The 13,712-nt window shown below is 43.5% G+C and overlaps 1 protein-coding gene across 4 annotated transcripts in view; it reads left to right on the forward strand.

Moving 5' to 3' along the window:
* The window catches only part of LOC149239873 (Exostosin family protein), a 135,892-nt gene extending 130,253 nt beyond the window's left edge, over positions 1-5,639 (forward strand). For all 4 annotated transcript variants that reach the window (XM_089373563.1, XM_089373564.1, XM_089373562.1 and 1 more), the window contains one exon: positions 4,737-5,639. In XM_089373563.1, coding sequence (XP_089229689.1) covers positions 4,737-5,159 — 423 coding nt within the window. In that variant the 3' untranslated portion in view covers positions 5,160-5,639. The remainder of the gene's footprint in view (positions 1-4,736) is intronic.
* The last annotated feature ends 8,073 nt before the right edge of the window (positions 5,640-13,712 follow it).

Consider the following 13,712-nt stretch of genomic DNA (forward strand, 5'->3'; position numbering starts at 1 on the left):
TGTATGGCAAACATGTGGGTCTTTAACTAATAATCCCCCATTTGAAGTTTGACATTTTCATAGCGGTCTTCACATTTCATTGTTCCCCCGTCAGCAATTTGGACTTGGAATTTAGAAACTGCTCGTACAAAACAATGCACTGCTTCCGTGACTCTTTGATGGATAAAATTATGTGTACTTCCACTATCAATCAAGACTACTACTGGGCGATGCTTAATAAAACCTCTGATTTTGAGAGTTTGAGGCGAAGATATCCCTGCCAAGGCATGCAGCGAAGTAACTGGTTCTTCAGGTACATTGTCCTTCTGGTTGACCTCTTCTTCCTCCTCTGGTTCCTCAAGTGGTGGGGCTTCCTCCGATGAATTGTGATCAGTAGCACTAATTTGAAAGAATTTGGGCTCCTTGCATTTATGCCCTGGGGAGTATTTTTCATCATAGTAGTAACATAATCCTTGCTTTCTTCTTTCCACCATTCTGCAGGTAACACCTTTGGAACCTTGAGTGTTTGGGTAGTGCTGTGAGCCTATGGGGGGCGACCCTTGGCAGTGAAATTTGGGCGATTGGACTGGGCCGCTAACACACGTTCTACTTCACGAGCTATCCTGCAAGCCTCCAGCCATGAGGGAGGGTGGTGTAGTCGGACGTGGGCTTGTATGGCTTCTTTAAGACCACTGATAAAACATTCTGTGTAGAACTCATCTTGTAGACCTCCAGTGCGGAAAGCTAAGGCTTCAAAGGCTGTAATATATTCATCCACTGTTCCTGTTTGTCGGAGCTTAGTGAGACGACCCAAAAAGGCAGAGTCATGGTCAAAGCGATCCATAAGAGCTTTTTTGAATGTCTCCCAAGTCAAGGGCCTTCCATAGCAACATTGATGCCATTGCCACCATTGCCATCTTTCATTGTCCAAGTACATGATACCCACACTAAGCTGAGTGGCATTATCCAGGATGTAATTTAGATTGAAATATTGCTCCATTTGTGCTATCCATGCTGCCGGGTGAGAGCCATCAAATTTATACATGTCCAGCTTGGGTGGTCGCGGACGGGATTGTTGGTGGGGGCCAAAGAGGTGAAGAGACTGGCTAGACTCACCCTCACTGTGTTCAGTGCCAATATATGCCTCCTCGCGGGCTTCCGCCTTGCCCATAGAGAGTGTTGTAGTTATTCCCTTCAGCTGCGCTTGGATTTCTTTCAAGGATGCTTCAAGGCTGTCCATCCTCTCATTCGCCATAGCTTGATTTCTAGTTTGTACCATGCACCGAGCCGATTTACTTGAAATTTGGGACCGCCCGAATTTTTTGGCACTAACAATTGAATGGTACCACCTTGCTCAACTTGTCGTCCTGATTCTTATGGGCTAAGTCACCAATAAGCGCCCTGGGGGGTCTCAGACTCCTTTTTTTTTGAACTCCTAACGGAGTTTTACTCCTTGCTTAGGAATACTGTAGTCGCCGAATCTTGGAAATGTCAATGCTGCCAAAAAAATCGCGCCCAGGTATAGGAACCCACACAACTACTCAGATCTGGATGGCGGATCCGAGGGATCTGAGAAATCTGAATGGCTGATCTGATAGATCTGAACGACAGAACTGATTGCTGCTACGGATCTGATGGATCTAATAGATCTGAATGGCTGTTCTGATAATTTTGAATGTCGGAACTGATTGCTGCTGTTGCTGCAAAACCCCACTTGCGAGATTTGATCTGATAGAGATTATGCGTGATCCTGAGATAGAGAAGGGAACTATGGTCTACAAGACTGTCAGGTGCTACAGATCGCAATATACATAAGAGTCTGACAGTAGTACTCGGCCCAATTTTTCAGGGCACTAACCAAAGAGGATCAACTGTACCCTTAGCCGTACAACCCGACTACCCTATCATACGAGCGAGTAATCTCTCCGAGCGCTATTCTCGGTGTACTGTAGCAGCAAGACGACCGACGGTTTATCTATGGCGAGGTTTCAAGGGAGCTAGGGGGCTTCCGATATAACCAAAAGGTACTTGGAAGACAATTCCTGCGCAGTTCTGTCTAATGCGCTACTACTCGAAGGGGTACCCACAGGGGTTACAAGGGAGTCCAACAAGCGTGACTACCTCTTGTATTTCCTGCGTGCATGCCTCCCCAAATCTGCAGGTTTATGCGCTCAACGACAGATCCCGTGGTTTAAAGACGCCGAAACACATCTCTAGCCAAAAAAGAAAAAAATTGTTAAAAAATGGAGATCCCGCCGGCCCTGGAAAGTGCTCTGATACCACTTCTTATGCTTTTAACTTGCAAGATGATACCAGAATACCAAATATGCAAAGAAATATACCCAGAACATAGAACAGTGAAAAATAATAGCAAGTATTTTATTATTCAGAAAGCAATGTTCACTTGCCTCTTCGAGGGGGCAACCTCCAATAGAGCAGAGCTCGATTACAAAATAAGACACGATGCTCCTCGAAAGGAGTCTCTATCCTTTATATAGGATTTATACATGCAATACCATGGGGCAATACCATGGTTCTTATTAATACCATCTATCTAATACCATGGCCCATTTGCAACTAACTATGGTCCTATCATTAAATGTGGGTTAACCACTTACAATTATTAATATGGGCTTTATTGACTCTTTACTAACTATAAATATGACTCGATCTTATTACATAAATAAGGGGGTTAGGGTGGGACCCTAACAGGACATGGGCTGCTGAATCACTTGACAATCACAACATAGATTCTAGTGAAAGCAACCAATCATCAGGGACAATAATCATTATTGTATCTAAGTGGACCAAGCTTGAATATAATGGGCTATTTAATACTTCAAATAAGGCTACCCTTCCAAAAACAGGGCTTTGAACTCGCAATAGTGTTTTCTCCCTAGTTAGGGGTGGCTAAAAGACAACCCATTAGGTGTTTCTAGCCCCTAAGGGGAAGTAGCATTTCTTCAATACACCCTTCAATTGATGGGTGTTAGTGAATAATAATGATGGTACCAAGGGGATAAGACTTCATAGCCAAGTGCCATGGTCAATGGGACTAGCATGATGGGGCTCCACATCCTAAGCGTATAGATCTGAGGATAGAGCAATCGTGGATGCATGAGTTACCAACTTGGCTTGTGTTTTTCCAACCCTCGTGTGCACCTTTTACTTTTTCTTGATCTTTCCTTGTATTATTGCTCATAGCGCAAGGGTTATAGCTTGCTTTGAATGATGTTTAGTAGTTGTTTTAACTTTTACCCCTTAATGATGAGGAAGTTCATCGCTCATCGGGGCTGGGACATGCAAGGATTCCTTTTTATGATGTGATAGGGCAACATTGGCCTAGGAACCAGGTGATGGCCATAATGAGTGAGGTAGAGCTCATGCTAGGCTTTTTCCCATGTGTGAATTTGTAAGTCTTGACCATCTTTTGCATTTTGATTTTCTTTCTTTTGTTTTGATTGTGGCCATAATATGCTCTTTCATCAACCTTCCAGAGCAAAGTTCACAGTAACTACCCAAGTATGTGGATGTATGGGTTCCAAATCCCAAAGAACCAATGGTCATTTGAACCCAATGAATGGAGGCGAGATAAGGGCTTGCAATATATGATGAAAAGTGGTATGTCCGATACAAAGATAGATGAAACTACACCATCTCAATCAAGGTTTCCCAAGTAGTGTCAACACCCTTTTTCCTACCAGGTCACCCTATAATCCATATCAAATGCCCAAATATAAACAAGCATAGGCATTTGATTGCAAAATGAATAAAGTACTTTTTGATTGGAAGCCCACCTTCCTCCAGAGTTCTTGCCGGATGGGTGAGAAACATATGACTTATGCAGGGGGCAGAGATATAATGGCACAACATCAGCTAGTGGTGGCTGTTAAGGGCTGCTGGCTGGCCGCATGGGTGTGAAAAATAGGAGAAAATTTTTCTCCTATAGGGTTACCCATTTTGGTGGGTAACAGGCTATATAAGCCATATAGGTGTGCAAAGGTACATATTGGGATCAGATCTACTCTATGCCGATTGGGGTGTTCAGGTGCTATTTATTGAAGTGGCACAAATTCCAAGGAGGCCATATAGCAGAGGGAGAAAGATGGGCTGAATTCTGTCATACAATTTCCAGGATTTCTGAACTAGTACAGGTTCATCAATTGCTGTAATAAATTTTCAGAATTCTTCTCTGGGGGCTGAGATAATAAAATCACTTGTTCACTGGCTTTTTTCCTTCAGGTTTTCTAGGTAAAATATTCGTGTCAAATTTTTGTAAATGGTTTTCAGTTTTCACTTTGCATTTAAAGTTAGTAAGCTTGAGTGTATTTTTTTCTTAAAAATCAGGTTTGGAACTTTCTTTTTTCTATGCATGCATATGGGCATAATTTCTTTTTATTGAAATTAGAAATTGGATCTGGGCTTAAGAAAACTAACACATACTTTATTGAAGAATATTGTAGGGTGTAAAATCAGGTTTGGAACTTTCTTTTTTCTATGCATGCATATGGGCATAATTTATTTTTATTGAAATTAGAAATTGGATCTGGGCTTAAGAAAACTAACACATACTTTATTGAAGAATATTGTAGGGTGTAAAATTTTTTTTGCAAGGTAAAAATTCCAAACAAGTGCATCAGACCTCGGATCTATCCCATATTTTGATATCCATTTTTTGTAGGTGATTTATTTCCATCAACTATCTTATCATTTATGTATTTTACGCTTATCAGTTCGTACTTTTGTTTGCTTTCCAGGCCAAGCAAGGTATGCGCTCATCACGGTTTTGCTTACACCCTGCTGGTGACACCCCTTCCTCGTGTCGCTTGTTTGACGCCATTGTAAGCCACTGTGTTCCTGTTATTGTGAGTGATCGGATTGAACTACCATTTGAAGATGAAATTGATTACCAAGAGTTCTCACTATTCTTTTCAGTAAACGAAGCAGTGTGGCCTGGATATTTGATGCAAAAGCTAGAGACATTTCCAAAGGAAAGATGGTTAAAAATGTGGAACAAATTGAAACAGGTTGCACATCACTTTGAATACCAGTATCCGGCCAAAAAAGATGATGCCGTTAATATGTTGTGGAGGCAGATACATCGCAAACTTCCAGCTGTTAACTTGGCTATACACCGAACCAAAAGACTGAAGATCCCGGACTGGTGGGAAAGACGATAAAGTCATCCACTATTCCACATGGGTTGTCATGTTACCAAGTCAAGACAATACTATTGGACAAATTTCGTCGCTTGGTTTGGTTCATAATTTACTTTTTGGGTTCTACATCATAAGCATTTGTTGGAGCAAAGGGATTTGTTTGTGGTTGGAAGCTGCATTCAAAAACCTATACAAATTAAGGATATGAATGTCAGGATGTATCTATGAATAAACCCACACATCTGAATTGATGTTCTGCAAATACATTGATACGTCACATGTGCTAGATCAGCATTTTCCATGTTAGCTGCAATGTGAGTCTTCACAGGAAAATTGAGGCTTAGGATAACTTCCAGATTTTGGACTTGGCACTTGTACTGTAAAATATTGTGTTTCAATAATATGCAATTAGAGGGAAAATATTAGTTAATCCTTTTAGATTTATAGGGAGTTTTCATCATTCATGATAAAACGAAGTTCCTAAACTTTTTTCTTGATCAATGGATTGGATGAAATATGGTCTATGTTTGCGTGAACTCAGAAATGTTAAAATATTGGAATTTGTATGCTGGAACCTTTTATACACATTCAGAAAATCTGATTGCTTAATTATAGTTTCTGTTGATCATCAGTGGTAATTTAGATAAAATTATTACACTCAACATAAATGCACTTTGACATTTTATCTTTCAAGGCTGTTATGTTATAAACTCTGGTCAGTTATGGATAGAAAATAAAGGGGCCTGGAAAAGGGATTTAAGTACAAATCTTTAATATTATATCTGGCATGAGGACTTTCTCTCATGATTAACAGAGGGTCAAACATGCATCGCCTATCTAGAGATTGAGGATGATGAGATAAGATAATTATATTTATGTCCAACTATTGACCACAAAGTAGGTCAAAGGGACTATTGAGTACAATGATGTCCATACAATGTGGGAGAACCAAATATAAAAAAAATACAATTCATGAATATAAAAGGTACAATGCAAGAACTTAAAAGATACAATGGAATGCCATGACAGATGACTTAGAAGAACAAAGAGCTAATGGGTCTGAGGATCAGACCCATCTCTCCTAACATCTGAGGCTGATGAAGAACACTGAATATGACAATGCTGAAATAAATTTCTGGACCTGTGTCATACAATTAATAAATTGTGAGCTACTCTTTTTTTTTTCAATAATCATAATGGAATTGACATACTGGACCATCTTGATCAAATTTTTCTTTGAATTTTTTCTACTCTTCTATATTCATGCCTCTTTCATAATTTTTTCATCTTCCATTATACAATTCTCTCAAGCTATTGTATTGTCCCTTCCTAATTATTTTCCCAAGGTAAGGAGAAACCATTTTTGGCAATTTTGTTATTTTTGGCTTAATGCAATTTTGATGGAAGAACTTAGGAGAAAGGGGGTTGATGTGCCTTTTAATGGATTGTGGGGGCCACTCACCCACCCAAAATATGCACCCCTTGGAGGCAGTTCGATTTTCCTAAGTGGGGGATTGAAATATTTGATGGGACCCACGTGGGGCCCAAGGGAGCAAACATAAATAGAAAAAAGTGAGTAGCATTTGGGGCCTTTTGATGATTTGAAAATTTCATTGTTGCTTTTGTTGTCGAGCTAAGCTACAAGTGTTGTTCAGCACAAGAGCTTTCCAAGGAGTGAAGCTCATCTCTCTCTTCAGTGGACTTCGAGTGCCACTCTAGGACGACTATCTTTTCCATTGGAGACAGAGAGAAGATCACCTAACAGAGGAGTACGTTACCTTGGTCAGTAAGGATGCATTTTTGGGAGCAACAAGGACGCAGTGGGAGAGATTGCGTGTTTGGTTGAGCAATAGAGCCGAGGAATTCAAATGTGAAGGTTGCTGGAGGTATTCACATTGAGTTTCCACTTCGGAAAGGAGAAATTACAGCATGAAGTCCAGTGAAATACCCAGGTGAGCTGCTGGTCATAGGGCCCACGTCATCCTCATCCAGCACTGCGCTGTCATTAGTGGGGGTCACTTGGAAGGAGGCTTAACCGGAGGATTGGAGAGCTGGGTTGTGGGGGAAATTGCTGGTAGTCTGATTTGGGGAGGTTTCTTGACTTTGTGGCAGCAAGTTACAATAATTCCAATTACAGGCAGTGAGTTCCAGTATTCGAAGAGGGTCAATCCCTAAGGGGTTGAATTTGGCAAGTCAAAACCAGGGAAAACTCTTTCTGGGTTTTTGGAGAGGAGGATATCCCCAAAGTTCATAAATTTTTGAGTTGTTTTGAGGGGGTAATCAAAGGTTGAAGTTAGCTAGCAGTGCAGTTTTGAGGGGACAACGCAGTTTTCTAGGAGCAACGAAGTCACAATAGCTGGGCGCTTTTGTATTGATCACCTGAGGCTTGTAGCTTTCCTTGTGCAAGTCCATGTGCACCTCATCTAACTTCTATTGTACTCCAATATATTTGTTTAATGAAAAATGAGCAAGTTGGGGTGTTGATGAGAAATTTCTGTTCATATGTTCCTTGCTGAATAAAATTTTATTACTTGTCTTTGTTATCACTGCAAATTTTCCATTAGGAATATTATACTGGTATCAACGCATGTTCTTGGCCAAGGTGGGGAACAAGAGCGAGTGATGCCATTGAGATACCAAGGACTGGTTTTTCCGAGAAGTCGTGGTAGAGGCAGAGGTAGGGGTCGAGGTAGAAAAGAGGGGCCAGACCCATTTTCAGACATTGAAGTGGAAAACATCAGAGACCGGATGGAGAACTAAGAAGAGAATGAGCAGCCCTGGCAGAGGAACACAGACCGGGTCTTAGAAGAGCTGTTGAGGACAAACCAGCAAATGATGAGGCAAGGGCAGTTGATGATGGACATGATGCAACAGGCGATGGGCCTACAAATGGGTGGAAGACCGGAGGGAGAATGTCAAGGTGAAGGGGGTTCCAGAGTGAGAGGAGGCAGTCATACCTATTAGCCTCCACACACCCCACAACGTGGGCAAGCTGACCACCCCACAATGCCTCATTTCATGGAGGAGGTTGAGCCAAAGAGAGCCGGACCTGGTTGCGGACTTGGTACATTTCGTCACATCAAGAATTGATGAGTATGAGGGGTTAGATGGCTGGATCAAGAGGGTGATGTCCTTTGGAGAGTACATCCACCTCAAGGAGAGGTGAACTACTGGGGTTGGAGGCCACTATAGGGGAGGAGCATCCAACAAAGATGTGCAAAAGCTATTAGGGAAGATTACACTCCCAAATTTTGATGGGTCAGCAAAGAGCTCAGCTAGGGCATGGATCCAAAAACTTGATACATATTTTCACTTGAATCCCATGAGGGACGCTGATGCCATACGTTTCGCCACTCTTCACTTGGAAGAGAATGCCCAAGAGTGGTGGTATCATGGGTTGATCATTTTGGGGCACCTTCACATCACCACTTATATAGAGTTCACCAGGAGATTATTGGAGAGGTTTGAAAGGAAGGATCCAGAGCTCCATTTCTAAGAGTTGGCCCACTTGAGACAGATTGGCAGCGTAGAGGTCTACATTACGGAGTTCCAAAGACTTGCAGTGATGGTGATAGATATTTCGGAGGCACAACTGATCATGTTGTTTGTGGAGGGGCTTGCTGAGCCTCTGCATGGCTGGGTGAGGGCTTACAAACCCACATCACTACATGATGCCATTTCTAGAACCCGGGGCATGATTGATGTAGTGTGTAAGAACCGAGCCTTTGTTCCCATGAGACCCACAGCCCCATGGGGGAACAAAGATGTGAGGCCACCACAGAGAGATGGAGTATGTAGCTAGTTGGATGATGACACCCAGAGGGACCTCAAGAGGAGGAGGTTATGTTTCACATGCCAGGAGCCTTGGGCACCGGGGCATAAGTGCACCAAGGGCAAAGCCCATTTCATTGAGGTGTTCTCAGATAGTGAGCCTGAGGAGGACGAGGCCGAGGCAGTAGAGGAGCTGGGAGATGAGGGAGGACCATCATAAGGGGGGCCAACATTGCCACCACCACCACCTAGAGGAGGGCTGTTTGCCCCAACTAGGGGAGTCCTCACTTCACTTCAGGGTGTGCCAAAGTATTTGACACTCATGATCAAGGGGACTATACAAGGACAACATGTGTCAATCCCGATTAACAGTGGGACCACCCACAATTTCATTGATGCCCAGATGGTGGAGCGTAGGGGCATCCAGACAACTACATTTGAGGGGTTCTCAGTTTTGGTACCTGGAGATCGGACCATGCAGTGTACCAAGTATGTACCCGGGCTGACCTTGAAGATGGGTAACTAATCACTCACTAACCATTTCTTCGTGGTTGATGTCCCAATATACCAATGTGATGTTGGGTGTCCAGTGGTTGTATGCTTTGGGGAAGGTCACTACTAATTGGCATAAGCTAGAGATGGAATTCCAGGGTCTAGATGGGAAGTCGATAATGCTGAGGGGAATGCACTCTTATCCCTTTCAGATAGTTTTAGCCCACCGGATGGGGCCAGGTCTGCAACATGGAGATGTGGAGTGGATAGTTGAACTACGGGTTTCTGAGTTGGGGGTAAAGACGCAGGCCATATATCTTGATGTACTAGCCTTGTTGGAGAAGCACCAGGGGGTTTTCAAGGATATTCCACCAGGTAGACCGCCAGACTGTGGATTTGAGCACACCATTGAGCTAGAGGAGGGGGTAAACGCAGTCATCACCAGCCCTTATAGGCACCCGGAGGCCTATAAGGACGAGATAGAGTGCGCCATTCAAGAGTTGTTGATATTGGGACACATCATGCCTAGCTCAAGTCCATTTGCTTCTTCCGTGGTGCTGGTGAAGAAGAAAGATGGGATGTTGCGCATGTGCATAGACTACTGGGCTCTCAATAAGAAGACCTTGAAGAATAGATACCCCATTCCACACATAGATGAGTTGATGGACGAGCTTAGGGGAGCTAAATACTTCTCTAAGATAGATCTGCGTCTAGGGTACCACCAGATTCACATGAGGAAGCAGGATATTCTGAAGACTGTTTTTCGATGCCATTATGGACGCTTTGAGTTATTGGTGATGCCCTTTGGTCTAACCAATGCTCCAACCACATTCTAGTCCTATATGAATCACGTGTTCCGTAGACAGCTGAGTCGCTTTGTCCTAGTTTTATTCAATGACATACTCATTTACAACAGAACATGGGAGGAGCATCTTCAGCATTTGGAGGAGTTGCTTCACATACTTGAGGAGTAGCAACTGTATGCGAATTTGTCCAAATGTGAGTTTGGGCTAACATAGATTTTGTACCTAGGGCATGTGATTGGGGAGGATGGAGTGAAGGTGCACCAGGAGAAGATTCGAGCAATTCTAGATTGGCCCACACCTAGGAACGTGATGGAATTGAGGGGTTTCCTGTGCATTTGTATGTATTACTGGAGATTTGTGAGGGGGTTCTCACAACTTGTAGCACCTCTTACGGATTTGATGAAGAGGGGAGCTTTTTTGTGGCCAGAGGTGGCAGAGGAGGCTTTCACGCACCTCAAGAGGGTCATGAGAAGTTGTCTGGTCTTAGCATTGTCCGATTTCACGCGACCATTTGTGCTAGAGTGCGATGCATCTGGTGAAGGGGTTGGGGCCGTTTTGACACAGGGGGGCCATCCTATTGTGTTTGAGAGCATGAAATTGTAGCCTCACAAACGGTTGTACTCTGTGTACGACAAGGAGATGTTGGTAGTGATGCATGCACTGGCCAAATTCAGACAATATTTAGTGGGCGATTGATTCAAAGCGAAGACAGATCACAATAGTCTTCGCTTCCTCCTTGAGCAACAGTCCTTAGAGGAGAGACATAAAAAATGGGTGAGTAAGCTCCAAGCTTACAACTTTGAGATAAAGTATGTGAAGGGAAAACACAACGTGGTAGCAGATGCCCTCTCTAGGAGACTCGCATCGTTGTCTTTGATGGATGTCACGCAGGATTGGAAGGATCAACTATTGTTTGAGTACTCCAAGGATAGGCAGGCTTGCAACATTTTGGATGGCATGCATCGAGATGACCGATTCTGGGTTATGGACGATGTGGTCTACTACAAGGACTAGATTTATTTAGTGCCAGGATCTCAGCTGAAGGAGAGGATCATGCAGGCAACCCATGATTCTCCATTAGCAGGGCACCCAGGTTTCCTCAAGACATATCGTGTTGTTAGGGAGAGGTTCTCTTGGCAGGGACTTAAGGGGGATGTGCTGAAACATGTGAGGAGGTCATGGATTTTTAGAGAAATAAGGTGGAGTTGGGTCACCTGGTCGGTTTACTACAACCGCTCCCCATTCCGGAGAGGCAGTGGGAGAGCATATCGATGTATTTCATCACGGGACTTCTAGCAGCACAGGGGCAAGACTGCATCTATGTGGTGGTCGACATACTAACCAAGTTCGCCCACTTCTTTGCTATTTCATCGAGATCTTTAGCTTCCCAGATGGCCGAGTTATTCTTTCGGGAAGTTTTCGGTTGCATGGTCTCCCCAAGACCCTTGTGAGTGACAGGGACAACAGATTTATGGGGGCTTTTTGGCAAGAGTTGTTTCGGTTAATGGTACAAAACTTACACCCAACACTAACTATCATCCCCAAACCGATGGGCAGACCGAGATTGTGAGCAAGTCGCTAGAAGAATACTTGTGCAAGTACGTGACTGGACAAAAAAGAGTGTGGGTCAAGTGGCTACACCTCGGGGAGTTTTGCTACAACACTACTTATCACATGTCCATCGATATGACTCCTTGTCGAGCACTTTATGGGTATGACACACTTTCTTTTTCTGACATGTTGTTTGGAGATAGTAGGGCCCCAGGGGCAAAGGATTGGGTTCAAGAGTGCCATGAAATTCTCCGAGCTGTCAAGAACAATTTACAGGTGGCCCAGAATCAACAAAATGTATATGCTGATAAACACAAGGTGGAGAGACACTTTGAGGTAGGGGAGATGGTTTACCTACGCTTGCAGCCATACAGACAATCCTTGCTCAAGCAGAAGGGACTAGAGAAGCTTCACCGATGGTTTTATGGGCCGTATAAGGTGGTCAGGAAGGTGGGAAAGGTGGCCTACGAGTTAGAGCCACCTAAGGAGAGTTGGATTCACAATGTGTTCCAGGCATTGGGGTAGTATATTACAACAACGGTTGAGTTGCCTCCCTTGGATGATGAGGGGCACTTAGTTTTGATACTTGAGATCATATAGGAGACTCGAGAGAGGAAGTTGAGAAACATGTTGATCAGGGAGTACTTGGTCAAATGGAAGGACTTGCCAGGAGAGATTGCCACGTGGGAGAGTGAAAAAATCTTGCAGCATCCAATTTTGTAGTTGCTTGGGGACAAGCAACATCCGGGAGGGGAGGACTGTAATATCCCTTCCTAATTATTTTCATAAGGTGAGGAGAAACCATTTTTGGCAATTTTGTTATTTTTGGCTTAATGCAATTTTGATGGAAAAACTTAGGAGAAAGGGGGTTGATGTGCCTTTAAGTGGATTGTGGGGGCCACTCACCCACCCAAAATACACACCACTTGGAGGCAGTTTGATTTTCCTAAGTGGGGGATTGAAATATTTGATGGGACCAACGTGGGGCCCAAGGGAGCAAGCATAAATAGAAGGAAGTGAGCAACATTTGGGGCCTTTTGATGATTGGAAAATTTCATTGTTGCTCATCCCTCTCTTCAATGGACTTCGAGTGCCACCCTAGGAGGGCTATCTTTTCCATTGGAGAAAGAGAGAAGATCACCCAGCAGAGTATGCTATCTTGGTCAGCAAGGATGTAGTTTTGGGAGCAATAGGGACATAGTGGGAGAGACTTTGTGTTTGGTGGAGCATTAGAGTCGGGGAATTCAGATGTGAAGGTTGTTGGAGGTATTCACATCGAGTGTCCACTTCGGAAAGGAGAGATTACAGCGGGAAGTCCAGTCAAATACCTAGGTCGAGTCGCTGGTCGTAGGGCCTGCATCATCCTCATCCAAGACTGCATAATCAGTAGTGGGGGTCACTTGGAAGGAGGCTTAACTGGAGGATTGGAGAGTTGGGTTGTGGGGGAAATTGTTGGGATTCTGATTTGGGGAGGTTTCCTGACTTTGTGGTAACAAGTTACAATAGTGCCAGTTACGGCCAGCGAGTTCCAGTATTGGAAGAGGATCAATCCCCAAGGGGTTGAATTTGGTAGGTCAAAACCAAGGAAAACTCTCTTTGGTTTTTTCTGGGTTTTTGGAGAGGAGTACATCTCCAAAGCTACATAAATTTCTGTGTTGTTTTGAGGGGGTAAATCAGAGATTGAAGTCAGCCACCATTGTAGTTTTGAGGGTACATTGCAGTTTTCTGGGAGCAATGAAGTTGCAACAGCTAGGCACTTTTGTAGTGATCACCTGAGGCTTGTAGCTTGCCTTGTGCAAGCCTAGGTGCACCTCATCTAACTTCTATTGTACTCCAACTTATTTGTTTAATGAAAAATGAGCCAGTTGGGGTGTTGATGAGAAATTTATGTTCATATGTTCCTTACTGAGTAAACTTTTATTGTGAATTTTATTACTTGTCTTTGTTATCATTG

This window comes from Pinus tabuliformis, chromosome 8, assembly GCF_031772625.1.
Source record: "Pinus tabuliformis cultivar Carrire ecotype Pingquan chromosome 8, CPIR1, whole genome shotgun sequence".
NCBI lineage: Eukaryota > Viridiplantae > Streptophyta > Pinopsida > Pinales > Pinaceae > Pinus > Pinus tabuliformis.